The sequence below is a fragment of the Crocuta crocuta genome, unplaced genomic scaffold (assembly GCF_008692635.1).
Source record: "Crocuta crocuta isolate KB4526 unplaced genomic scaffold, BGI_CrCroc_1.0 scaffold138, whole genome shotgun sequence".
NCBI lineage: Eukaryota > Metazoa > Chordata > Mammalia > Carnivora > Hyaenidae > Crocuta > Crocuta crocuta.
Genome location: NW_027532585.1, coordinates 321227 through 349172, shown reverse-complemented (window position 1 = coordinate 349172; position 27946 = coordinate 321227). Strand labels below are relative to the sequence as shown.

The 27946-nt window shown below is 53.4% G+C and overlaps 1 protein-coding gene across 8 annotated transcripts in view; it reads left to right on the top strand.

Moving 5' to 3' along the window:
* TACC2 (transforming acidic coiled-coil containing protein 2) overlaps nucleotides 1-27946 on the top strand; it is a 204041-nt gene that overhangs the window by 151159 nt on the left and 24936 nt on the right. For 6 of the 8 annotated variants that reach the window (XM_077779592.1, XM_077779589.1, XM_077779594.1 and 3 more), the window contains 6 exons: nucleotides 9090-10392; nucleotides 14381-14441; nucleotides 15580-15778; nucleotides 23050-23111; nucleotides 24667-24782; nucleotides 25949-26120. In XM_077779592.1, the coding sequence (XP_077635718.1) occupies nucleotides 9090-10392; nucleotides 14381-14441; nucleotides 15580-15778; nucleotides 23050-23111; nucleotides 24667-24782; nucleotides 25949-26120 (1913 nt within the window). Of the gene's footprint in view, nucleotides 1-9089; nucleotides 10393-14380; nucleotides 14442-15579; nucleotides 15779-23049; nucleotides 23112-24666; nucleotides 24783-25948; nucleotides 26121-27388; nucleotides 27530-27946 lie in introns of all 8 variants that reach the window. The other 2 variants (XM_077779596.1, XM_077779591.1) reach the window with 2 other exon arrangements.

Here is a 27946-nt window from a genome sequence, read left to right as displayed (position 1 = left end):
AAAATTCTTTTCCTATAATATTGCAAAAAAAAAAAAATCACCCTTAGGTTTAATGGAAAGTGAATGACAGATGTTGTAATTCCTAGATCAAACATGTGAATCGGAATAAACTATTCTTTTTTGGGTGGGTACAAGTTCATGCCCACAAATGAGTGGGGTACTTTAGGAAAGAGTTTGGAAGAAGATGATGGTGTATTATGGTGTCCAGTCCATCCCCAGGCACCAAGGAGTGACTGGGGAAGGCCATTGCTGTGAGCAACTGTGTACCCTCTAGGGCTTCCGGCCACGTGTCCTGACTGCCTCGGGGGATGGTTTGGCGCTTCTGTTCTTTCTGCGGCCGGCCCTTGCTCCTTCTGCCTGACTTGCTTTCCAACAAAGCAAAGAACAGTCTCCATTCTTAAAAACAAGCACGCACGCGGCACCCTCCTCTTTCTTAGACGGCAGTGTCTGAAAGGAGCATTGTGGGGGATTAAGAGATAACTGCCACCCAGAAGGGGTTGGAGCTGGTGATTGCCGTGAGTCACAGCCCCACGGAACTTCTGATCACACCAGTTGGAGTCTTTGAACAGGGACTTTATGCTTCTCCATCCCGGAAAACTCCAATGAAGCTAAATATATGTGGATCACACAATGCGGACTCTTATGGTTGGGATTGTGACTGCTGAACGCCCCCCTGGCTTCAGCCGTACAGATTTCCTTTTGATTTGCTGCACTTGTTAGAAACGTCTGTTCATCCATTCTGCAGACAGCATGGGGCACAGCAGCGGCCTGGGGGGACAGGTGTGCCTGCTTTCAGAGGGGGTTAGAGGGGAAGAAAGGTTCCCTCCGAGAACCACAGGCAAGAAAGGGCAAAGGGCGGGTGTCTATTGTTTGGTTTTCATCTGCAGAATGCCTGGGATATTGCTCAAGGGGCCGGAAGAGCCACACGAGAAATAACAGACTAGACCCTCGGCTCTGAATAAAGACATGATTTGCCCTTCTGGAAACCCACGTTGTACAGGACAATCAGCTTCTGTACCCGGGTCCTGCCGGCTGTTTGTGCCCCACCCCGAGACTGGAGGATGAGCTGCTCTCTGCTCACCTGGCCCTCATCGGGGCCGCGCCTGGATGCAGCCTGTCTCAGCCCAGCGTTCTTGTCTGTAAAATTAAGAGGGCAACCTACCAGTCCTCCGAGTCTCTGACCTTCCCTGGTTCTGAGATTGCAGTGCATGGCTGCTGTATGTTGGCCTTGTTATTAGAGCTCAAAGCCGGTCAACGAGGCACATAAGTCAGTGTCACTTAATTAAGTAATAGCTCTGGCTTCAGTGTCCCCCGTGTGCCGGGCCGACGCTGGGTTCTTTGTGCGTTTCATCTCCAACTCAGCCGAGAGCCATCGCCTGTGCTCACAGCACCCCTGCGCGTCCGACAGTATCACCTGCTTCCCCAGCGAGATGCGGGCCTTCCCGACCGCGCCCTCCATCACACCGCACGCAGGGGGCTCTGGGAGCGGAACCCAGACCCCTTGACTCCCTTCCGTTTGGGAACAGGGCTGCTGTCTGCGGGTGGAGTGAGCTGGTACCTCTAAGTACCCGAGGCGGGGGATGGGCAGGCAGTCATCCCGTGGGCAGCAGGCAGATGGCCCACGAAGGAGACTCTTCCGTGATGCCAGAGTAGATTCTTTCCATGGTTGTCCTCCCTCTGGGGACACTGCACCCCCCTAGGGTGAAGCCTGTTCTCACCCTCGCCAGGGGACTGCCCAGTGCCAGGAAGGCCTCAGAGGTGACTGGAGACGCTGTGCCCTGGGTGCCCTGGACCCCTCCTCTGCCCCATGGAAAGGGTGGCCTTTGCTGAGGCACTGCTTGTGTTCCACGTGGTGGTTCGTGGCCACGGTCTTCAGATTGACTCAGAGAGGAGTTCGGCACACCTCGTGGCTTATGTGCCCGGTGGGACCATGTCTCCATACTCATTGTCATTCCTCTCCCCCAAGGTTGCTGTGCAGGGGTGTCCCCGCAGAGAGACAGGAAGGCAGCTGGGAGCCCAGCCTGCGGCGGGGGCACGGGGTGGGTGGCGCTGCGGGCCATGCAGGAGCTGGGGGCCCCGGCTGCCCCGTGCAGGTGCTGCTAGGCCCCCTGCTGGTGCATCTGGGGATCTCCCTTTTCATCCTCCCAAGAACGCCCGCCTTACCGCTGAGGCTCGGAGGAGTCACAGATGGGAGGAGGGTGGGTGCGCGGAGAACCTGGAGGGGCCCTGAGGCTCCAGACGTACACTGACCTCCCTTAATGACCTCATCAGAGGACCTGGCTGCACTCTGCCCAGCTCAGTGGCCCGATGGCCCGGCGAGTCACAAGAATATGTTCATGGACCCCACACACCCAGGCAGGTGGCTCCCTCTCTACTGGGGCAGGGTATAAACTGGGGTCCATATATGTTTTCCTGTTTCAGATCCCTTTTTTTAAATATGTATTTATTTTTTATTTAAAAAAAATTTTTTTTTTATGTTTTATTTATTTCTAGGAGAGAGAGAGAGACAGCGTGAGCAGGGGAGGGTCAGAGAGAGAGGGAGTCACAGACTGAAACAGGCTCCAGGCTCTGAGCTGGCAGTCAGCACAGAGCCCGACGCGGGGCTCAAACCCACGAACCGCGAGATCACAACCTGAGCAAAAGTCGGATGCTTAACCGACTAAGCCACCCAGGCGCCCCAATATGTATTTATTTTTGAGGGGAGGGAGGGGCAGAGGGAGAGGGGGACAGAGGATCACCAAAGAGCTCTGTGCTGACAGCAGAGAACCCGATACGGAACTCGAACTCACAAACTGAGCAGAAGTTGGACACTTAACCAGCTGAGCCACCCAGGCGCCCCTGTTACGGACGACTTTTGATAAGAATAGAACAAGGGCTCTTGGGTGGCTCAGCTGGTTAAGCATTCGACTCTTGATTTCAGCTCAGGTTATGATCTCACAGTTGTTTGTGAGATCGAGCCCCTTGTTGGGCTCCGTGTTGGTCATGGAGCCTGCTTAAGATATTCTCTCTCTCCCTCGCTCTCTCTCAAAAAAAAATAGAGAGAGAGAGCATAGAACAAGTAGCAATTGTGCGCATTTTCTTTGCAGCAGGCACTGTTAAAAGCATGACCTAATTTCTGCAGCAGCTGGGAGGTGGGTCTGGGGCCGATCACAGTGAGGCACAGCGGGGTTAAGGGGCTTTGGCCAGGGTCACCCAGCCGATCAGCGGCAGAGCCAGGGTTCATGTAGCTGTGGACTCGCACCGACTCCTCTTGGTCAGACGGGGGGTGTGATGTCATCCTAGTGATGTATCTGGACATTATCTTCTTCAGCTTGTATAGAGAGCACTTTTCCAGATCCGCTGGTCTCATCCCCACCATTACGCTTGAGGGAAGGAGGGAGGGAAGTCTGGGGACCCAGAGGCTGAAGGGAGCAGGAGTGACCACTGTCGGAGTCACAGCGAGGTTAGCTGTTAGCCGTTACCCCTGCTGATGCCTCCGTCAGCCCCCCAGGAGTGAGAAGCAGTAAGTCTGTAAACCGGAAAACACCTGCTGCTTCCCCGGGGGCCTGGCCGGGGCGGGGGATGGTGGCGTGCCTGGCAGGCAGCCCTGTGGGGGGAGCCCCCGCGGGACAGCGCGGCAAGGGGAGAAGTGACATTTGGTGCGTTCCAGGCGGAGCCGGGACTCAGCCCCAGGTGCACGAACCCCGGCTTTGCACACCACCCTCCAGGGGGACTGTCCCCCCACAGTGCCCCTGGGTGTCCGTGGGGTGATGTCACTTTTTGCTCCACCTAGCAAGGCTCTCCCATCCTGACTAGGGCCACGTCATTTAGCTGCTCACAAGGTGGGCTCTGGTGGGAATAAGCTGGTTACTTCTCGAAGTTCGGCTCTCAGGCCGCACTGCTCCCTCTTCAGCCTTTTGGCATTTGAAGAGAGCATGGACGTGCGGCGTCAGGGCAGACGACCAGGAAATAGTGGGCTCAGACCCGCTGGATTGGGGGGCGGGGGTGGTGGTGGTCCTCAGGACCCAGCAGGGTCTCCCTGAGAATCTGAAGACCCACTGGGTTTGGAAGAGAAGCTGACTCCGCATGGGCCCCTGTCGCTCTTGCTGGCCTGGTGCAGAGGGGCTGCCTCTGAGCGGCGGAGTCCCCACAGGCCATCAGAGCTGGCCTCAGAGATCAATCCAAGCCAATCCAGGCTCCTCCTCCAAACCATTTCTGTGGCCAAATACTCAGCTGTTGCCCCTGGAGGTTTTCAGAACCAGGATAGGGCCTGATAGACGCAGGTGAGGTGAGCCAGCCCGACCCCCAGACTTCCCTCTCACAGCTGCCTGTGGCACCCGTGGAAATGGGGGTTCAGAGCCCCCACCCGAGCTGTGCCAAACTTTCTTCAGGTTGGAGCCAGGAGGCTGGGGTTTTAACAGGTGTCTTGGGTGGGTCTTAAAGGGGTAGGCAGGTTTGGGAAGTGCCGAATTCATCCTGGAGTTGATTGGAGTGGCCCACAGCTACCACGTGAAGACCGATAATGCTCCGTTTAGATCTCGTTAGCCTCCTTAAAATAGAGACCTTTTCCAGAATAAACATTATTAATTGCAATAGATTATTGTTCATACACCTAGAAGATGTAAGTCGATGCCCCCTGTGTGTGAGACCATTTACTTTGATCTGTTGATTTCCTGTGAGAGCATGTGAGTACCGGGGTGCCACGTGTGGACACATTTGGTCCTCTGGGCCCACGGATCCCAGTCCAGAGTTGGGGGGTGGGCAGCGGGAGGCGGAAGAGAGAGGGACCAGCACAGCTAGCAGTAAGCGCCCCATTAGGAACAGTCCCGCGATCCGGGGCGCCTGGGTGGCTCAGTCAGTTAAGCGTCCGACTTTGGCTCAGCTCATGGTCTCTTAGCCTGTGGGTTCGAGCCCCGTGTCGGGCTCTGTGCTGACAGTTTAGAGCCTGAGCCTGGATCCTGCTTCAGATTCTGCGTCTCCCTCCCCTGCTCACACACTCTCTCTCTCTCTCCTTCAAAAATAAGCATTAAAAAAAGAAAGAAACAGTCCTCGCAAGGCTGGGAAATGTGGCCCCTGAAGATGGCAGGGTGACATCAGTCATGTGACGTCAGCTGTCCCTTACTGGCTTTCTCTCTTTCCTTAGAAATTCCTCTGTTTCCAGACACATTTGTTGTTACCTTTGCTTGGGGATTTGACTGCCCTGCACCTGTGTTAAGGGATGACATGTATTGCCCCAAATCCATATGTTGAAACCCTAACCCCCAGTGTGATATGACCTTTAAGGAGGTGATGAAAGTCAACAAGGTCATAGGGTGGGACCCTAATCCACTGGAACCTGTGTCCATGTAAGAGGAAGAGGCGGGGGCCCTCGGGGTGAGCACATGCAGGTAAACGGCCATGCGAGGACACAGAAGACGCACCTCTGCCATCGAGAGGTACTGTGGTACTTTGTTATGGTGGCCCGAGCTGAGTGACGCCCCTGGGACCTCCCAGCAAGCCTCCATACGATGAACTGGATTGATGAACCGTACGACGAACTCCTTTTTCGTTGTTATCTGACTGATCCCAACCCTGGAGCCTGGGCAGGCGTTGCCCGGGTCTATACTGGTGGGGCGCACAGGGTGGAGGCCCGTTCCTGTGGATGGATCCACCGAGGTCTTGTCTTTCCTTGCCTCTGTGTCCACTGCACTCCTGCAGTGCTGACGTGTAGGAGGCACCCAGATCATTCATGGCGTTAATGAATGAATGAATGGTCTCCATGCAGATAAGGCGAGTGGAATTTAGGAATCAGGTGGGAGCCTCTGGGAACCCGATTGGACCACACTGCATTGGAAAATCAGGGCCCGCACGTGGCAGTGACCTTTTCTCGGGTCCAGGATTCCTCTGAAGAGCACTTGGCAGCCCTCTCTCCCCGCCCCCCAGCCCTGTAATGGGCCCTGTGGAGCGACCTGCTTGAACACCACGCAGTGGGCCAGCAGTTCTCACCCAGGGACTCTTGTGCCCCTCACGGGGCTGTTTGGCAATTTTGAGAAACATTTTTGGTTGTCACAACTGGGGTTGGCGTGCCAGTGGCATCTAGTGGGTAGAGGCCAAAGACGCTGCTACACACCCTGCAGCGAACAGGATGGCCCCTTCCCATAAGCCCCAGGGCCAAGGCCGAGAAACCCCCAGCAAGATTAGCTTTCTCCGGTCTGTGATGATTCAATTAGGGGATGTCGGTTCTAAAGAGGAAAGATTCGTGTCGAGCAGGCAGGGAGCTTTTCTTCTGGGTCAGACAGTGAGCAGATGGTTAAGCTGAATACCTGCTGCATGTTCCTTGATTCCGGGGGACTCCTGACATCGGGAGGACCTCAGAAGGCGCGAGGCAGCCTGAAGAAAGCAGAGGCTGGTGGTTGTGGGTTGTGCTTTGGCAACGATGGGATGGGCTGAGGCTCTACCTCCCTCCTGCAAGGCCCACTGGAAAGCACCTGTTCCGATGGGTGCCCTGGGCCTTGTGTGCCCTGTGTGCTGCGTGTCGGGCAGGGGGTGGGGTGCTTGAGGGTGCCAGCCCTGGAGGAAATAGGAGGGAGTTGGTTTAAGAAAAGAACAGGGAAGGGGCGCCTGNAAAGGAAGAAGAAAAGAAAAGAAAGAAGGAAAGGACAGAACAATACGGAACAGGGGGCGCTATGTAGCTCAGTTGGTTCAGTGCCTGACTCTTGATTTCGGCTCAGGTCACAATCTCACAGTTCAAGCCCCCATGTCAGGCTCCAAGCTGAGAGCACAGAGCCTGCTTGGGATCTCTGCCCTCTCCCTCCTTCACTGCCCTCTCCCTCTTCTCAAAATAAGTAAACATTAAAAAAAAAAGAAGCAGGGAGGAATCTGCTTCTTTGGAGATGGGAAGGAAGCAGGAGTGTTTTGAGGCGAGGGAGGAATCTTTTGGTGGAAAGAGCTGTGAGGTTTCAAGGAAGTGCTCTGTCTTCCAGGACGTCTGCTCCAAGTAGGGCCTGGGTGGCCCTGGGCACTGAAGAGATGAAAAAGCTTTGAACCACGAATAGGTGTGCTTCCAGAAGGTGCTTTCAGTTCTAGAGATATTTTTTTTAATGTTTATTTTTGAGAAAGAGACAGACAGAGCATGAGCTGGGGAGGGGCAGAGAGAGAGGGAGACACAGAATCCGAAGCAGGCTCCAGGCTCTGAGCTTTAAGCACAGAGCCCGATGCAGGGCTGGAACCCACGAACCGTGAGATTGTGTCCTGAGCCCAAGTCAGACGCCTAACCAACTGAGCCACCCAGGCGCCCCTGGGTGTTTCTTTGAGCCTGCAAGAGAAAGTGGGACAAGTGCAGGGAGAGCAAAGATGACCAGAGCAGTCCCTGAACTCGGGAGGCTCGGACTTCCCTTGTGATGTCACCCCACCCCTCCCACCCCCCACCGAGGGGCAGCGCTTCCTCTCCCAGGTGCTCCAAGAGAAAGGTCTGCTTGTGAGCAATGTTCCAGAAGCACCGTACAAAATACTCACGCCCTGGGCACTTGCAATAGTGACCGTGAGTTGCTCTGAGGAAATGTGCAGCAGGAGGCCAGCTCAGTTTTAGCAGAGCGTTTCCCAGACCTTGTTCGTTTGCTGGGATGAGGCAGAGGGGCTGCCAGATTCAGCAAATAAAACTACAGGGCACCCGGTTAAGCCTGTGTCCCAGACACACAAGGAATTACTGAGACATGTTTATAGTAAAAACCTCATTCAGCTATTGGAAGCTTGGGTTTAAGTGACACCCTGGAGTTTACGTGACAGCTGTCCCAGCCGGGGGGGGGGGGCGGGGGGGCAGGGCTCCCATCAGTGAGACACGACTTTGAGGACGCCACCCCAGGCCATAGCAGCACCGACTCCCTGATCTCTTCTTCTGCAGACCTCTTTGCAACATTTTCCCTCCTTTGCCTGGTGATGTATGGTTAGTTTTCTCGCCTGCCGCGTTCCGGCCTCCTGACTGCCCAGGACAGCTGTGAGCCCGGAAATGCACAAAAGGCACCACCTGGCACGGGCAGAGGCCAGGCTGGCCAGATCCCCATGGAACGGTGGGGTCATGAGGTGATGGAGTGTCTCGTGGCCAACACGTGGAGTATGCCCGGGGACGCCTGGTGTAAGGACAGGTGGCAAGCAGGGCATCCTCAGTCCTGCTGCAGTGGCCTTGGGGGCCTCCACGGAAAAGCTCCCTGTTGCTCTTCAACTGGCTCTGAGTAGTTAAAAGTAGACCTGATGATGCTAATGACTGTCTTCCTGTCCCTTGCTTTAGTCACACTGGCCTCTAAGGCTTCTTTAACACGCTAGGTATGCTTCTACCCCGGGACCTTTGCACTTGCTGTTCCTTTTGTCTGTGATGCTCCCCTCATACACCCACCAGATATGCTTCTGGTTCACGTCTTTACCATGTTTCTCATCTTTGCTTAAGTGTTTCCTCCCTAGAGAGCTTTGCCAACTCCTTTATTTTAAAATTCCAGCACCCCTACCCTGGCTTTATTTTTCTCCATGGTACTTATCACCATCTGGCAGTCTGTACATGTTGCTTGTTCATTTGTTTCTTTTTTTTAATATTTATTTATTTTTGTGAGAGAGAGTGTGTATGTCTGTAAGTGGGGGAGGGGCAGAGAGAGAAGGAGACAAACTCCAAAACAGGCTCCAAGCTCTGAGCTGTCAGCACAGAGCCCAACACGGGGCTCGAACCCATGCACTGTGAAATCGTGACCTGAGCCGAAGTCAGACACTTGACCAACTTGTGTACTTGTTTCTTAACTGTCTTCTCCCTGAAGAATGTACCTTCCAGGAGGGCAAGGATTTTGTCTGTTTTGTTCACTGTGGAATCTCCAACCCCCACTGTTGGTAAACGTTTTTGGAATGACCGAATGATTTGAGCTATTCCCCAAACAGTCCGCTTCACTCCTGTTTGACAGATGAGGGACTGGAGGGTAAGCCTGCCTGGGGTCTGGAGCCGGTGATAGGTGAGAGCAGGCTTGGTGCCCACCCAGTAGGGACCCAGGGGACCTCAGGACTCCGCTGACCGGGTGGTAGTCTAGCACGAGAGGAGAGCGGTCCTGTGTCCTGGGTCCTTCATCCTTTGGTGACACTTTGTCTCCTTTCCTCAGGATGCGGTTCTGAGCCAGCCTGTGTCCCTGATGGCCCACGCAGCAGCTCAGTGGAGGGGAGCCCCTTCCGCCCCCCATCACACTCCTTCTCTGCCGTCTTCGATGAAGACAAGCCTATAGCCAGCAGCGGGACTTACAACTTAGACTTTGACACCATCGAGCTGGTGGATGACTTCCAGACGTTGGAGCCCCGCTGCTCGGACTCTAAGAGTCAGGAGTGCAAAGTGAGCACGCGGAGGAAGTCCACGGATTGTGTCCCCGCCTCCAAGTCCACGCTCTCCCGATCCCTCAGCCTGCAAGCCAGTGACTTTGACGGTGCGTCCTGCTCAGGCAGCGCCGAGGCCGTGGCCCCGGCCCCAGATGCGTACAGCGCGGGCTCAAGCAGTGCCTCCAGTACCCTTAAGCGAACTAAAAAACCGAGGCCGCCTTCCTTAAAAAAGAAGCAGGCCACCAAGAAGCCCACGGAAACCCCCCCGGTGAAAGAGACACAGCAAGAGCCAGTCGAAGAGAGTCCCGTCCTCACGGAGAACACAGCCATCGAGACGAAGACGGAAGCGGCCAGGACAGAACCTTCGACACCAGTGTTGTCAGAGGAAGCACCCCCGAAGCCTGTGCCCAAGGCCGCCTGCTCTCTGGACCCAGAGGGCACCGAAGGGGCCGTGCCCCCCGCTTCCGGAAGCGGCAGAGTGCAGAACTCGCCCCCCGTTGGAAGGAAAACGTTGCCTCTTGCCACGGCCCCGGAGGCCGTGGAGGTGACCCCATCGGATAGCGGGGGGCAGGAGGACTCCCCGGTCAAAGGGCTCTCGGTGCGGCTGGAGTTCGACTATTCTGAGGACAAGGGTAGTTGGGACACCCAGCAGGAAAACCCCCCTCCCACCAAAAAGCTCGGCAAAAAGCCGGTTGCCAAAATGCCCCTAAGGAGGCCAAAGATGAAAAAAACACCCGAGAAACTCGACAACGCTCCTGCCTCACCTACCCGGTCCCCCGATGAGCCCAATGACATCCCTATGGCGAAAGGTACCTACACCTTTGATATTGACAAGTGGGACGACCCCAATTTTAACCCTTTTTCTTCCACCTCAAAAATGCAAGAGTCCCCCAAACTGCCCCAGCAGCCCTACAGCTTCGACGCAGATGCCTGCGACGAATCCGCTGACCCCTTTAAGACGTCTTCTAAAACCCCAGCCTCGCCTTCTAAGTCCCCGGCCTCCTTTGAGATCCCAGCCAGTGCCATCGAAGCCAACGGAGTGGACGGGGACGGGCTCAACAAGCCCGCCAAGAAGAAGAAGACGCCCCTCAAGACGTAAGTTCAGGGGTGCGGGTGGTAAGCTCGGAGGGGGGGCTGTGCCCCGGCTGTGAGCCCCGGGCGTGTGCCTGGATGAACGCGGCCGCCCTCGGCCGTAACGCCCCCAGGTTCGCAAGCCGATCCCTGTTTCCCTTCCTCTCTGCGCCCACCGTGGTGGCATTTCCCGTGCCCAGATCCCGCTGGGGGTAGTGTCTTTGATCGTTTGCCTCATTATGTCAGTGGTGTAAGGCTTTCCATTGAGCTGAGAGCCTGACATTTGACTCCAGGAGAGTGTGGGAGGTCTCGCAGAGAGGGAACTGTCTCCTGGGGACCTGCTCAGCCTCCCCTGGGTGACTCCGCCTTTCCCCTATTTGGTGCGGGGATTACTTACTCAGGTGGCCTAGGAGCTAGGAGATATACCCTTCAAATGTTGTTGGAATTGATAGTGTCTGTGTCCGCCCATTAATGTGTTTGCCAGGAAGCCGACCCAGGAGTCTCTCCGAGGCCTGTGCACGAGAGGCCTGGCCTGGGCCCTTCCCTCCACCCCAGCTGGCCTGTCAGAGCACTTGTCTTCATCCCTTTTTCTAGCCCTCTTTTGCAGACAAGAGTCCAAGGCCCTGTAGGTCCAGGAAGAGATCAGTGGACCTCAAAAGGGAGAAACAATCCCCGAAATCCCCGTGATCCCCAGGAGGCCATCAGTAATTGGCTCAGCCGTCCTCAAACACTTGCTAAGTAGACTGCCTTTAAATACCATGTGTCCGAGCCTCTGGAATTCATCCCCAGACGCAGCTGTCACCTGGACGGCTGCGGGTCTCTTTCCAGGACCCGGGTACCGGCGTAGGGGGAATGGTACTTAGAGCTTTTCTCCTGCCCTCATGCGAAGTACGCTCGGTAATTGAACATGGCCAGAGACACCAGGCTTCCGGCACCAACTCAGCAGAGCAGACCACAGCTGCTGGGCGCTCTGACTCTGCCTGGTGTGAATGGAGACACCAGGCAGAGTGCCTCCCATTCTGGGCTCCCCGAGGAGTTATTTTGAGAAGAACCTGGGGCTCCCTGAGAAGTTCTCTAAGCTGGTATGAGTCTTGGGAATCCAAGGCTCCCCACCCGGGAGCCTGGAGCTCAGCTTCCCACCCAGGCCCTTCCGAGAGACTCCGTCAAATCTGTGTTGGATGCTTTATTTTAAGCCTCAGACAGGATGCTGAAATGCTCAGCAACGAGACCACGTCCCCTCATTTTGGGGATGAGAGCTGACCTGAAGGCACCAGGCACCTCCCCCTTCCCCACAGATGACTTGGTTAGTCTGGCCTGTCATCAGGGCTAACAGGCCAGGGAGGCCAACTCACCTCTTGTTCTCACCTGTAGCGCAGATGGCTTGGAATCCACCACGATGTGACAAAGCTCTTTGGGCACTGGCAGTTTCCGGGGTGATTGGAAGCCCGAGAGGAAGGTGTTCTCAGACAGCCCCTCTCCACAAAGCCGGGGTGTGGCCCGCCCTCCCCGGCAGTCCCCTCAGTGGATGGCTCTGTGTCCCAGCCCGTTAGTAACCAGTTGTCTGCAGATGTATCTTTTTTGTCAGTTCCTTCTGTCTGTCTCTCTTTTTTTCCTGTCTTCTCGTCTTAGGATGGTTGAAGATGTGATGTCTGTGTGTTCTCTGTTGTAAGTAAATTTAATGGAATCTGTCTCTTACACTAAATGTGCTTTTGTTTCCCTGCCTTTTGTTTTTGCTTTCACGCTCTTTTTATTTCTTCTCCGAGGCTGCCGCTTACTTAGCTCTGTGTTGGGCCCGGGGCCGGGGAGGCGGGGCATGGGGCTCCCCCCGAGCAGAGGTTACTTTTCTGTTTAGTCCCAATTAGCATAAGTGAAACTGCTTGGCTGTGAAAACATGATTACTCAGCATCTGCCTGCTTGTCAGGAATGGAACTGTCCCCCTTGCATATTGGATGTCTTCATCTGAAACCCATGCATTTTTTTTTTTTAAAGCTCTCACTCCATTCTTTCATTTCATATTGGACTAGTGAGCGATCGCTTGCAGAGTACCATGGCTTCACGTTGAAATCAGCGTCCGGCCAACTGCAGGCGGCTGCTGAGGTCATTTGTCCCTGCTAACGTGGGAAGCAGAAATCTCTGGGCCTTTTCCCCTGGAGATCTGCAGGAGCCCCTAAAGTACAGGGTTGACCCGGAGTGGAGCACGCGGCGGTGAGAGCCACCACCAGCCTGCTCTGGGCCTGCGTCCTTGCTCACCCAGGATGAGGCTGGGTGTCTGCATGCCATCTGTGCGCCGGTTGCCCTGCTGGGCGTTGGTGCAGATGGAGCAGACCATCTCTGTGCCCACGCGGCTCTGCCCTCATGGCCCGGGGGAATGTTCTGGGCAGCCCCCAGGGGCCCAAGGACAGGGACCTTTCCTGCCTCCCTGTCTTCAGAAGGGAAGCTGGCCGGGTCCCAGGCATCCAGCAGCCCCGGGGTGGGGTGGACTCTCTCAGGCTTGCTTCTGGCCAAGGGATTTCTTTAGTGTTTTAGAGCCATTTGGCAACTCTAAAAGATACAGTTATATATTTATATGCATGAATAAATATATGCTTCAGTCTGTGACTGTATTGCTCATATGGCAAACGCTCTAAGTGCTGGAAATAACTGTTTCTAGTATTTTTTTTCATGACTGAATGCCATTATTGAAGAGAACACAGGGAAGGAACTCGAGTGCCAAATTGCTTTGTCTGTCCAGTTATTATTTATTTATTTATTGAGAGAGAGAGAGAGAGAGAGAGAGAGCATGAATGGGGGAGAAGACAAGGGGGGAGGGGGAGAGAGAGAGAGAGAGAGAGAGAGAGAGAGAATCCCAAGCAAGCTCCACACTCAGTACAGAGCCTGATGCAGGGCTTGATCTCACGACTCTGAGCCAAAATCAAGAGTTAGAAGCTTACCTAACTGAGCTTCCAGGCGCCCCCCTCAGGTTAATATTTAGAACAGGGAAAGGCAGTCGTGTCTAAGGTTAGGGAATGCCCTCCCCCGCCACAAAGCCCGCTCCTTTGGAGGCAGGACCATACCACAGAGGAGCCTAAGACCGGGGCCGGGTCTGCAGGTGGGGAGGCTTCCATTCTGCCTGGGAAATGACACCCCCCCCCCCCCCCACCAGATGACTCCGTGGACTCGGTGGAACCCTGCATGCCAAAAGTACTTTACTTCTGACCCCTTCGCACATCTGATCTGATGTTTCCTTTGCCTTTGGTGACTCGCGCCTGCCCCCAGTAATTTATAAAAAAGAGAAAGAGAGAAAAAAGAGTTGTTAACCGTGGTTGGGAATACACGTTAGAGAAATCCCCTCATCCCTGGAAAGAGCTCTGGAGACTGGTTGTGCAATGTGAACATCCTCTACGCTACTGAACTTGAGTGTTCAAGATGATAAATGGTGTGTTAGGGAGATTCTACCATAATTTTAAAAAGAATCGTCTCAACCCTGGGCCTGTCTCTGGTCAGAATGTCACCCGGTTCTGAGGTGCAGAGTTCCAGGGAGTGGGAAGGAATTCTCCCTGAAGACCCAGAACATTCCTTTGTGTTTCTGCCCAGCTCCTTCAGCCGTTCATTATGAGCTATGTCAGCTTGCCAGTCAGTAAACTGGTTCCTGTTAACTAGGGTCAGGAGCCTAGATCTCTGACCCTGCCTCATTTGGCTCAGACATTCTTGGATGAATCTGAATACATTATTTGCATCAAAATCTGCTTTTTAAAATAAGAACATCTGGCTAAATTTAGCTTCATTTTCTGGGCCAGCTCTCCAAAATGGCATCTCTCTAAAGATTTCCAGCTTGAGGACTCTTTCCCTCGGGGCCAGTGACAGTATCTGTTGTTAAGTTGGAATGAACGGTCGGCAGGGCCATCTTTCAGCCGCCATCTTTCAGCCGGTGGTGTGGGCTGGAGGGCGGGTCTGGGTGTGGGTCTGCTCTATGGAGTTCTAGATTTTTCTGTACCGCTGTCTGTTGTGTTGACATTTTCCATTTTATTTCCAGTGACACATTTAGGGTGAAAAGGTCGCCAAAACGGTCTCCTCTCTCTGATCCACCTTCTCAGGTACGACGTTCCCTCGATAAAGTATGAGTTTACCACTCACCCAGGCAGTTAGAGCCCATGTGTTTTGATTCCCTACGAGTCCACAAAACTACCTCTTCTGTTCATCACGGGCACGTCTCCAACATCCCTCTTTTGCCTCCTACATGCAGGGGTGGAGGGTTAGGGGGATGGGATGTCCCTTGCTGTTTGCAAAACACTGTTTTGACCCCTTCCCTTTGGGAAAGGTCAGAGTGTGTCCCAAGAGTAGAAAGATGTTCAGCAGGTGTTCGGTGCGTTCTGTAGGAATCACGCCAATCCGTTCATCCATTCTGCCGGTTCATCTGCTGAGAACTTAAATGAATATCAAAGTGAGAATGTCCATTGAGATGAATGAATATATGGTGAGAAGGAACGGAGTATATGTCAAGAGCACTGGATTATGTAACCAGTTCCAAGTAGGGGAGAGAAAGGAAATTGTGCTCTAAAGAAGTGGGGGCTCGGGCCCTTCCTTCAGGTGTGCCCGTCTCGCTCTCACTAGCTCCTTTATGAGATCTGTACCATTACAGACCGAGGAAGGTTGGCCTCGGGTGTGCACGCAGGCCCCTATCTGAGCCAGTGAGGCCCGGCCGCAGACCCTACCCCAGTGGGGCTGCACGGAAAGGCGCCCGCCCCAGGAGAGGGGGCTGGGTCCCAGTCCCAGCTCTGCTCTAGCACTCTGGGCGCCCCCGCTGCCCTGCTCAGCTGCTCCCCCTCCATGGAAAAATCCTCCAACCACAGGTGTGTGGATCCTCAAGGGGTTATTAAGGCTATTGCTAAAGCCCTGTGTAGACAGAACTCGATAGTTGAGTAATAAAAGTGCCAATAGTAAATGTCCTTGTTTTTCTCACAGTGAGTGAGCGGGAATGTCTCAAAATAACTCAGACACAAAATCCTAGTTTGTTTTAAACCCTCCGCCACCCCCTGTAACAAGCCGTCAGGAAGGGAAAGTCACAGAGGAAAGAATCTGTCTCCTCGGGATCATTTTGAGCAGAGTCTGAGGACCCAGAGGATTGTGACGGGGACGTGCCCTGGTTAGCAGGGCCCCAGACATGGCTGGGTGGGTGCAGCTGGGGACGCAGGGACCATATGAGAAGAGAGACCACTTCCCTTCTGCTCCCAGGACTCCACTCCGGCGGCTGCACCGGAAACGCCAGTGATCTCCGCCGTGGTCCATGCAACCGACGAGGAGAAGTTGGCGGTCACCAACCAGAAGTGGACGTGTGTGACGGTGGGTCTGGAGGCCGACAAGCAGGACTACCCGCAGCCCTCAGACCTGTCCACCTTCGTAAATGACACCAAATTCAACTCACCCACGGAGGGTAAGCAGCTTGGTGGCCAGCCGGACCCCTACCTGCCACGCCCCTAGGGAGCAAACAGCCAGGAAGGAAACTTCTAGGCCAGGTATCCACGCCTTCCCAGCTAAGTCTGCATTTTAAACCAGCCTAAGGCTTGAGCCCCGCTGCGCCCCCCACCCAGACACCAGCTGGGAGCCAGTCAGCTTAGCACAGCAGCCGCCTAGTTCTCATCCTGAGCCGCTCCAGCTTGGCTCAGGTCTGTGGCTTCTGTGCCTGGGTGAACTTGAGACACACCCCTAGCTGCAGGCAGCACCATCCCTGCCCACGCCTGGGGTCCCTTGGTGCCACCGCTGATCATCGTCCCTACGGGATGGTCCACAGTGTGGCGGCACCATCTACCCACGCCCCAAACTGGTTCACTCCAGTCTTGCCAAAGAGAAGACAGTTTTCCTGAACAGGCCCCCGGGCATATTGCTTTTCTCAATAATACCTTTCTTCCTCTTACACATATCAGCTTTGAGCTCTCTGCCTGATTCTTTGGCTTGAGAAATTCATGTATCGTAAGCCAGCACGGCATCACTGGGTGTATCAAGATTCTTTCTTGTGAACTGCTTATTCTGCAAACACTGATTTTTCTCTGGATCTCTATATTGGCTCCCACACTTCCTCTCTCGTTAGGAAAGCTGTGGAGGCCTGAACCCACCTCCCCGTCTGGTAGTGCTCTGCCCCAGGCCCTGCATGCCTTTGCTGCACCTGCCCCGCTGTGAGCTTCCCTCCAGCGCTCTGGGACTCGGGGACTGTTGTGATGGTGCTGAGGCTCCCTTTCCAAGGTCTCGATGTCCCACAAGTCAAAAAAAAAAAAAGAAAGAAAGAAAAAATGGAGTAGAAATCAATTTGAGGACTGTCGCACGGGAAAATCTTATCTCCGCTTCTGTGCTGTTTATAGGGCGCCACGATGTCCATGAACCAGCCTCTTGCACCCCCTGGGGGAGGGGCGCTGGTGGACGTGAGGGGCAGGTAGTTTGGGACGGTAGCTGAGACTGCTTCTTCTGCAGGCTCTCCTGTGACCGGCTGCTCGGTGGCTGGCTTTGTGCCCGTAAGGTCTCTGAATANGCAGGTAGTTTGGGACGGTAGCTGAGACTGCTTCTTCTGCAGGCTCTCCTGTGACCGGCTGCTCTGCTCAGTGGCTGGCTTTGTGCCCGTAAGGTCTCTGAATGATACCAGTGAGGTCCGTTTCATTGAGGGGGGTGGCAGGAGAGTGGATTCTTCTCACTATGATGAGGTTTTTTTGGGGTGACAGTGGGATTCGTGGGGTCCAAAGCCGACGACCAAGAGAGAATTCTTGAAGACGTCTTGGGTGCAAAAAGGAGATTTTATTGAAGCACCGGGACAAGACTCAGGGCAGGAAGAACTGCCCCGGGACCATGAGGAGAGACTGGGGGGACGCAAAGTCCAAGGGAAGTTTCCGGTGAGATTTTCATATGCTAACGAAGACTCACAGGATACCAGAGACCTAGCTATTGTCAAGCTAAGGTTGTTTTTCCCTCTAGCAAAGATTAGCATGAAGGCAGTAGGGAGTTCCTGGAGAGATGTTTTGCTGTGTCTGCCTCAAGTATTGGTCAATGGGCTGCAGGTTAGAAGGAAATTGAGTTCTAGCTGCCATTTCCTACTGCCTTTGTTCCCCACCTCCCTATGGAGGGGTGATGTTGGGGCTCCAGAAAACGGAGTCTATAGTATAGTTTCTGGAGATGAGGCTATTGATAAGAGCGCCTTTTTCTTGTCGTTTACTAAGATATTTGTAAATAGATGGAGACTCAGGTGCTGCAGGACTGTGAGCTCTATCTGCTAACCATTTGTTTTCCCCCTTTGCCCTTGGGCAGCCGGGAGTGCCCGAGGAAGGTCACACATGTCCCCCCTGGGAGGAGGGGGGAGTGTTTGCAGCCTGTCTGCTTGCCTTAGGCTCCCTCATCATCTACACTGCCTCTTTACAGATCATCTAGATTATGTGAACTCGGATGTGTTGGCAGTGTGAGTTCTGCAGAAGAGACTCTTTTGGTTGGCTGTCTGGTTGGCCCTCAGGCTGCGGTTTGGGAGGCTTAATAGTGACCGTCTCCTCCCTGACCCCAGGACCCTGGGACCTGCCCTTTGACCCCTCTTCAGTCGTCTTATTCCTCTGCACACACACCTGGTCCATGAGCCACACTGGAAAAGACGGAACCACTTTTGCCGCATGGACGCCCCCACTCGGGTAGCTGCTATAGGCGAGAATGTTCCCTGCGCCCCCTGCTCACCTGCCCTTCCAGCCTTTCCCCGGACATCTCTGTGCTGTCTTCCCTCCATGCTTGGTGAGGGCCGCTCTGAGGTCACCCCATTCTGTCATGATGATGTAAATACATGCATTTATAGTAGAAAATCCAAAAGCCCTGAATAGTACCTGTTAAGCTCACAGGTGCCCCGATCAACAGTAGCCTCTGTTTCCTCATCGTTAACATTGAACCGAAACAGACAACTCAGTGACCCATTGGATCATTGCTTGTTTTCTGCAAAAATTCAACAAATAGGTAAACCTATATATTTGAAACAAAACCCTATCAAACCTGCCTCCTTAGAAAGTGATCATGAATATTTGGAACGTCCCAACCGTAATTACAGCTGCTGGGCAATCAGAAATCCATCATCTGTATGAACGCAGTACGTTGTGATCTCGGGGTGCTGACCCTGCATTCACCTTTCTAATATAGTCGCTTCCCTCCAGCAGCTGGATGTAGAAACTGGATACGCAGCCCGCTGTCGGGTTGTCCTTCCTGTTAACCTAATGGGGTCAAGTCCAGCCACACCAGACAGGCACCTGGGCTGCTGCTGTCATCAGCCACAAAGAACCTGGCCAGAACTGTAGTTGTGACTGAGACTCTGTTGTGCTGAAGTCACCAAGCACAGGAAAACGAAATTTGGGGTTAGAAGTAATAATTACCACCTGAACAGGTATTTAGCACAGTGCCGGTTCCCTAAGTGACAATAGTAAGACAAACGTGATTCCATTTCATTCTCTCCATTCTAGAGAGTGGATTTCTGCTCTTTTCCACCTTGGAGCAAAGCGAGGAATCAGGGGCTTTGCGCTGTAACGACTTGCTGAGCATCATGGGGCTGACCCGGGTATGGCCACGGCTGTCTGACTCCTGAGGTGCCCACTACGCTCTTATATGTGAGCGCCGCACAGGCTTCCCTTCGCTGTAGAAAGAGGGTGTTGAAATAATCAGTACCCCCCCTACCTGGGTCCACAAGAGCTCCAAGCTGTCTTAATGCTTCAAGAAACCTGGACGGAACTCGTTTAGAAAGATGCCCAGCTAATTAAAATGACCTGTTTGGGCCATAATTACATCAGCTCACTGATAATCTCCCACTGATTAAAAACTCAGGTTGGCAGTCACACATGTTTTTCTTTGAACGCTTGCTTGGTAAATGGCCTCTTCTTGGTGCAGTCTTGGCAAACGCAGTGGGAACAAGCCTAGTTTGCGTAGCCTCTAGGGATGCGGAGATTAGGAAGCATTTGGCAACAGAGCCATCAAGACCTCTCCCAGCCCAGATCCAGGAGACCCTGAGAGAGCAGTGTTTTAGATTCACGAGTCTGGATGGGCCTTTGAGGGTCGCCCAGCTCTCGTCTCCCTTAACACACAGCACGGCAGCCCCGCCTTCTTGCTTTCGACAGAGGGGCAGCCGCTCGGCCTCAGGAGCCCTACCTGTTCTTCAGTGTTGGACACCATTCCTGTGACCCCTCAGGCATTGAGAAGAGTGACAGCGAAGGACGTTGTCCCCTTCCTTTTTAAAAACAAAAAATTTTTTTTGCATTTATTTACTTTTGAGAGACAGAGTGAGACAGAGTGTGAGCCGAGGAGGGTTAGAGAGAGAGGGAGACGCAGAACCCGAAGCAGGCTCCAGGCTCTGAGCAAACGTCCAGCACAGATCCCGATACAGGGCTCGAACCCACGAACCATGAGATCATGACCTGAGTCGAAACCAGACGCGTAACCAACTGAGCCACCCAGGCATCCCACGTTGTCCCCTTCCTAATGGTCTTTCCTTCACTTCTGTTAAAAGCTCCAGAAATATTAGCAGTGAGCAATCATATACCCCATCACAATCCCGTGCATTTGTAGATCCCATCGTATGGTTTTTCTCTGACATCATTTCATTTGCAAAATGTAGGCACTTTGAGCTCCATTTAAAAAAAATTTTTTTTTTAATGTTTATTTTTGAGAGAGAGAGAGAGACAAAGTGCAAGCTGGGGAGGGGCAAAGAGAGACAGGGAGACAGAATCCGAAGCAGGCCCCAGGCTCTAGGCTGTCAGCACAGAGCCCGACGTGGGGCTTGAATCCACGAACTGTGTGAGATCATGACATGAGCCAAAGTTGGACGCTTAACCGACTGAGCCACCGAGGTGCCCCTGAACTCCCTTTTAAAGCCAAGGCAGTGGGCAGGGGACGTCAGCGAGTTGGCTTGCCAACCCTGGGAACAACTGCATCCTTCAACTACAGCCTTCCGGCTGCTGCCCGGGGCTCTTTGCCCTCCGGCCGAGCTCTGGCCATCAGAGACTCGGAAGAGAACAGCCATCAGGAGGAGACTGGCCATCGGGGCCTCTGGTATGAAATAATTACCAGAAGGAGCCCTTGGATGTGACAGGGCCCATTAAAAATAACTCCGGGCCTCTGTACCTTGAAGCAGCACATGCTTTAGCGAGCGGCCTCTTCTCTTGAACGTGACGGTGTGACATCACCCTTCCTGGCCCTCCAGCTGCATGTGGCCCGAGCTGAAACCAGACAGGGCTCTTCCCGCCCCAAGCCTGCCCTTGGAGGCTTCGCACTCTAAGCAGAGGAGTGAGGCTTTGAAAAATGACATTCAGGAAGGTGTTCCCTCAAAATACAGGAGACAATATCGATATTGTTTTGGTTCACATCTTTTCCAGCCCATTTGGTAAATTATACCTGAGAACCCCAAATGGCTGTAATTGCAAGCAGGTCCTGTTCCAAAGGAACACCTCCAGGCTTCACCAGGGACGGAAGCTCCTGTGTAAGGGGTGGGCCTCCCATAACCACACACGCTAAGAAGCAGGCATTTCTCTGGGGAGTCAGACGACCCCTGCTGCTGTGCCGTCATCTGCTGGCTCTGAAGGAGGGATGGGGGCGCCGGGAGCTGGAAGGGAAGCCCCCTTGGCAGGTAGGAAAGAAGGCAGATGAATGAGCTCCGTGACCTGAAACTCACCCAGATCAGCGGCCAGGAGACGGGCTAAGATTCCAGGCGGGACGTTCCACTGAGCCGAGCTGGTGGCCAGGGCTGGGCACTGAGCCAGGCACACCGGTCCCTGGAAGACCTCTCAGTGCTGGCCTCATTTGGTGCATCCTGGGTGCTCTGCACCATTGTGGGGTGCGCTGGAGGGTTTCTGTTCAATAATTTAGGGGTAAATAATGCCTTGACAGTAATAATGATACCTTGGAGAAGGAGGCAGCTGATTCACTATTGTCTTCTCAATTTAAAACAGTCTTTAATAGGACAGTAAAATAATAGTCCTGAGGTCCCACATCTGGAAAGTGATAGATCTGGAGGAGGCGCTAGAAATCACCTTGTATTTCACTGTCCCTAAGCTTGTCTCTCATTGATAAGATGAGGAACCTAGTAAGTCTTCATAAACAAACATTTCTGTGTCCTGAGTTGGGGCAGAGCCTGGGTCCGGGTTCCCATTACAGGCACAGATGCTGAATGCCGCCCAGCTGTGTGTGGTTGGCGTGAGGTCTGTGCTCTTCCCGAGTGACCCACAAATCGCGGCATAGGTCCTTCTGAATCTACAAAACCAGCTTCATTTCCCTGAGCAGGCCAAGCTACGAGAAGAGTGCGTTGGCTTCCCCGGGGAGATTCAACGACTCCTGAAGAGTTGTCCCCATGGTCAAGTGCTTAAGTTGATACAGCCACGACCCCACACACTTGCAGATTTGGGGAAACTCTTCCAGGACATATCTCCTTTTTAAAGCTCCTATTAAGGAATCATTTTTTAAGTGATGCCTTCAATAATACATAGATGTGGAAGTGCTTTATTCCAGAACTGCTGTTTGTATTTTGTGTAAAAAAAAAAATTCAGGGGGCTCCTATGTAGCTCAGTCAGTTGAGCATCCAATTTCGACTTCATGATCTCACAGTTTGTGGGTTCGAGCCCCAAATCGGGCTCTGTGCTGACAGCTCGGAGCCTGGAGCCTGCTTCAGATTCTGTGTCTCCCTTTCTCTCTCTGCCCCTCCCCCACTTGTACGTGTGCGCGCGCATGCGCACGCTCTCTCTCTCTCTCTCTCTAGCTCTCTCTCTCAAAAATAAATATTAAAAATTTTTAAAAACAAATCCAGGCATTCGGCTTCTGGGATTGCCGCTGATACACTTGTCCCACTGCCTTCTGAGCAGCTCACATGTCATCTCTTGGTTTTCTTTCCAAGTAAGAAAGAACCATCTGGTAGCCGTAGCTGTGGCTTCTGTGAGGACAGCGTCCTTTCCGGTCTGGTTCACCACCACATCCACAGTGCCCAGCAGTTGAGGCACGTCGTACGTGCTCAGAATCCACTTACCGGGCCGAGAATTCAGCTGAGGGTGAACCCATAATCCCCATGGAGCTGCCCGGACCCCCGAGGGACTCAGGGGTTCTCATCTCCAATGAAAGCCTCTGGACTTTTCTTTCCAGCCTGAGGTCTCCAGTCAATTTGAAATAGGTCATTTCTCCACCTCTTTGGACTTGAATCATCTTTGCATCTAAAAATCGATTTGGACCGACCCTGCAGGCCCTGACAGAATGTTCCAGGTGACTTGCAGAGCTTCTCTTCCAAGCAGCCATGAAGGAACCATGTATGTTCAGAGTACGGCTGGGGCTAAAATCTCAGTTCCAGAATGTCCTCAGGAGATGGGAACATTCTCCGTGTTGCACGGGACGCTGACAGCGGAAAACAACACTCAAACCACACTCTTCTGAAAACTCGGTGCTTCGTGCAGAGACCTATTCGCGGCCAGATCTGTGCTGCTCACGGTTAATTCCCTTGGGCTCTCTCGGGCTCCCAAACAGCAGAAGCCCCTTTGCAGCCAGAGGTCTACGAGCGGTCTGAAAATTGCTGAGCGGAGCCTTCCCCACCAGCCAAATTCAAAACCTCGTCAGTGGACAGGCTCAGAGATCAGCGTCTGGTTCCGGACCCCACCCTGCCTGGCCCAAACCTTTCTTTCTTTCTTTTCTTCTTTCTCCCTGATGCTAACTCTCCTTTTGTTCCTTTTGCAGAATTGGATTACAGAAACTCCTATGAAATTGAATACATGGAGAAAATTGGCTCCTCCTTACCTGTAAGTTCTGCCTGAGGCCAGCAGGGGATGTGCTTGCTTTCCCTCCCTTTCTTGTGAAAAGGCCAGACTGGCCTTCTGAGCTCAGGGCCCAAAGCCAGGGTCCTCTGTGTGTAGCATCCTTCGGTGCACAGTAAGGGTGAGCTGGGCCTGGGGGTCTCAGGTGTGTGTTCAGTCCACTTGAGATGGTGTTTTCAGGGAGAAGAGGATCGAATACAGTTAGGCTTCCTGCAAAATTACTTCCCTGGGTGGGGAGGGGGCGCCTGGGTGCCTCAGTCGGTTGAGCGTCCGACTCTTGGTTTTGACTCAGGTCACCATCTCGCTGTGTGTGAGTTTGAGCCCCTAATCGGGCTCTGCACTTGCAGAACAGAGACTGCTTGAGATTCTCCTCCCCTCTCTCAGTCCCTCCCCTGCTCATGCTCTCTCCCTGCCTCTCTCAAAATAAATATATTAATTAATTGATTGATTAATTAATTAACTAACTAACTAAAAAAATAAAAGAGTTGCTTCCCTGGACTGAGAAAGAACTAGTCAGAGGTTTCCCTAGAAAGGTGGAAGAAAGGTTTGGTTGTTTCTAAGGTGGTGTACTGTTACCTGTGTTCTTCAAAAGAAATGCTTTATGTAAGTGAAGACTGACTCTTCTGACCGTATGCCTCTCCCCTACGTCGCCATCCCTTTGTCATTTAAGTGGCTGTGATGGGCAGCTGTCTCCCCCTCCAGGGCATCTGGTTCCCAGCGCGACCTCTTACTCTGTGCTCTTGTCCAGTGATGCCATCAGAGGCCCACAGGTGCCGGGAGACCTTCCTGTGACACTGACGCGCCGGATACATTGCTTGGATCTTTATCTCTCTTTGCATCATTCGTGGATGCTGTGATCGCTGCTTCCAGCCTGCCGTTTGCTCTAAGTCAGCAGACCATGATGGAGGCGCTCACCGCACCCGGCCACCATGCTCGCCCCCCGCATTCGGCTGTGGGTGGCACCCAGCCTGGGGGGGCTCTCCTACCCCTCTGTTTCTCCTCACCCCGAGAGGCTGGCCAGTAAATGCTGGGGGACCGAGCAGGCAGCGTGCAGCACCCCGACGCCTGACGATTTCTCCCCCCTCCACAGTGTTCCCAGCAGCACAGGCGCATGCTTCCTGTCTCCGCCTTCCTCTTCCTCCTGTTCCCCTCTCCTCTCTCCTGGCCAGCACCTGCTGGCTCCTCCCTTCTGGGTGGCTCAAGAATGAAGGCTTTTCCCAGATGAGTTATTCTATTGAAGACAGCTCTGCATTTCTTTCTTATTTTTTTTTTAAGGTTTATGTATTTTTGAGAGAGCATGAGTAGGGGAGGGGCAAAGAGAGAGGGAGACACAGAATCTGAAGCAGGCTCCAGGCTCCGAGCTGTCAGCCCAGACCCTGACATGGGGCTCAAACTCACAAGCCATGAGATCGTGACCTGAGCTGAAGTTGGATGCTTCACCGACTGAGCCACCCAGGCGCCCGGGAACCTCTGCATTTCAGTCTCTCTAGCCTGTTCAGGCCACCTGTAGCCGAGCTGACATGTGCCTTGGTCCCTGCAGCAGGACGATGACGCCCCGAAGAAGCAGGCCCTCTACCTTATGTTCGACACTTCTCAGGAGAGCCCGGTCAAGTCTCCCCCGGTCCGGACGTCAGAGTCCCCGACGCCATGTTCAGGGTATGACTTTCACGAGGGGAGAGTTATGGGTCTGGCCAGCCGTCCCCAAGCCTCTGAGCCTCATGACACTGCTGTCCTGGCTTGCTTTCATTCATGTGTGTTCCGGCGGCCCACATCTCGGTCTCTGAGTGTCCACATGGATGTGCGCGTGGGGCTGCGTTTCCAGCTGTCCTTTGTCCTAAAGAGAAATCTGTTAACAGCTGAATGCGTGAGCCCCTCCGATCACCCCCGCACCCCCCGCCCCCAGGGCCCGTACAACTTTGTTTTGGGATTTGTCCTGTGGGGAGGCAGCGGCCGCACACTCAGACCCTGAGTTACTGGCTGTGTGTGACCTGATGCGGGTTATGTGACCCTCCTGTGCTGCAGTCTCCTCGTGTGTAAAGTGAGGGTAATAACAAGACTGGCCCTGTAATTAAATGAGGCAGCCCCCCAAACTCTGTGTGGGGTAGGGGCTGACCCTCCTCCAGTGCCATTGGGAGCATTAAACCGACGTGCTGGAAGGAAAGCACGAGTCACAGGGCCGGCTTCCGTGTGACGCCTGGGACAGTTTACTGCTCATGTGCGTGTGAGTTCCCATCTGTCGGGGTCCCGCTCTGAGCTGTGTGACGCTGGATGGAGGAAGGGTGGCACCACTCTGTGCTCAGGACCCTCCTGCCCCCACTTACTTGCCCCTTCTCTGAGCAGGACTGAAAGCTCTTGCTTTGCTTTCCCAAACCTACTCCATGATGATGGCGACGTTATTACAGCAACGGTACTGGTGATGGGCTCTGGGTCAAGTGCTCTCTGTACGCAGGTAGCATCTCATTTTGGTCGCCACAGGGCGCCATCTTGTCTCCTGTCCTACAGAGAAGGAAAGTGAGATACAGTCCCCAGTCTCTTCCCCAAGGATGCACAGCCAAGGGACAGGCGGTCTGCTTACCTCCAGGGCTTGTGCTCTCAGCCAGTGGCATTTGTGCCTCTGACTCTCCCTCCGGAGCAGGACCACCCTTTCCCTCAGGCTGCACAGCCTGTGGGCTCCAAGCCCACCCAGCATCCGCCCCACTTCCCTCTGGGAATGCAGCCCTGGGAGTCCAGGATCCCTCGGGATGTTGACTGACTGAGGGCATCTTGGTCAATGTCAGTGGGATTTCCCATGAGGAAAGTAAAGAGGCTCTTCACTCCCTCAGGTCAAGTTTCGAGGAAACTGAAGCCCTTGTGAATGCCGGCGCAAAGATCCAGCACCCCGTCACACGAGGGCTGGCTCCCAACCAAGAGCCACACTTGCAGGTGCCAGAGAAACCATCCCAGAAGGAGCTGGAGGCCATGACCTTGGGCACCACTTCAGACGCGATTGAAATTGTAAGTGGGGCCCGAGATCACGGTGGGTGAGGCCTGGGCCAGCTGAGTCCCATCACCAAGGGATCCAGGCCTTCAGAGCAATACTCCCCTGGGACCAGGCATGGGGCCCCACGCAATCCCTGGACCACAGAAGCCAGCCTAGGAGACCCCTCCCCCGTAGCCACGAGAGAGCTATGGCTCTTCATTCTCACCAGTGTGGTTTTGCAATTCTCACCTCAGTGTTTTATTTGCCTTCGGGGTTATTGGTTTTCCGTGTTAGTCCCTTGGGGCTCCACAGTTGCTTTGGAGCGGCTCTCAGTCTCTCCCCTGCTTCTCCGTGCTCTGCGGCACAGGGCAGAGAATAGCGGGCAGGGGACACTCCTTTTAGGGAACAGTCAGCTTTCCTGGCCTTGGTGTTGGGAAATCCCTCCTGTGTAGCAACCAGGGCTGTACCTCTCCCCTCCCAGCCCCCATGGAGCCTTGCAGGGCAGGCAGATCCCCTGAACAGCTACAGTGGATCATCCTTGTAGGTGAATGTTATGTTCATCTTTTTTACCTCCCTCTTAGCCGTCCCCAAGGGAATTTCAGACGGCTGATTTAGTTACTATTAGTGTCAGTTTTGTTGTTCTATATGAGTAGACCATTCATTTATCTCCTGCATCAAACATTTATTGAGCACCTACTGTGTGGCCGTTAGATACTGGGAAAATATTAGCAAACAGAGAGTAGATGGGATTCAAACAATTCTCAGCCAGACACTATGAAGGGATTCGCGCACGATTCCACTTCTACACAGTTGGCTTCTGACGTTGAAGTCTTTCTGATCTACTGACAGCCACGTTTTCATTTGAAATCATCTTCCCTTTATATAGCAAATGACCTTTCCCCAAACCTTTGATGATATTTATACTTGGAGGTATTTTCTCGATGGCTTATATTATGGCTGGAAAACCCATCAACTGGCTTGTCTCACCCCGAGACTTTCAAGTAAATAAGTAAATGGTAATTTTTCTCCCACCGATTGGTCAGAGGGTGAGGGGGCTATGGTGCGGGAGGGCACCTACGGCTGTGCTTCTGGGGAGGGGGTTTGGCCCATCAACCTCTAGATGCCCATTACCAGCATGGGGAAATCAGTCCCCAGATGAAAAGGAAAGTATTGGCACCTAACTAACATTCTGTTTAGCCTTAAGCCAGGAACGTGCAGCAAATAGGTGCGTGGTCCTTGCTTGGAATCGATATCACTCTGTCTCCTCTATTTTTCCTCTGTGTCCTCTTCTGCCGGCCTTCAGACTGCTCCTGAGGGCTCCTTTGCCTCTGCTGACGCCCTCCTCAGCAGGCTAGCTCATCCAGCCTCTCTCTGTGGTGCGCTTGACTATCTGGAACCCGACTTAGCAGAAAAGAACCCCCCAGTATTTGCTCAGAAACTTCAGGTTTGTAGCCACGTGTGACCTTGTGGGGAGTTTGTGAAAACCTCAGTAGAGAATGAACTCCGAAACCCAAGTGCAGTGAGGCAGGATTGAATGAGGTATTTCTGGAAACGCTCCACATGAAATCTCTTCCCCCCCCCCCAAAGACTGACGTATGGGTGTTCTTAATCCAAGACGCCAAGATGATATAAATTGTGTGATTACATACGGACAACACATTTGTATTTCAATTTGGAAATTGGACCCAAACAGTCATTCTTCAGAAATTTTGATAGCCCCAAAAGCAGTTTCTGTGATTTATTCACCGAACCAAGGGTATTATTAGATCACCGTCAAGCCCCACTATTTATATATACGGGAGAACGGTCTCAGACTCCCGTTGAGATAACATCTGGACTCGGCCTTACATCTGGAACCAAA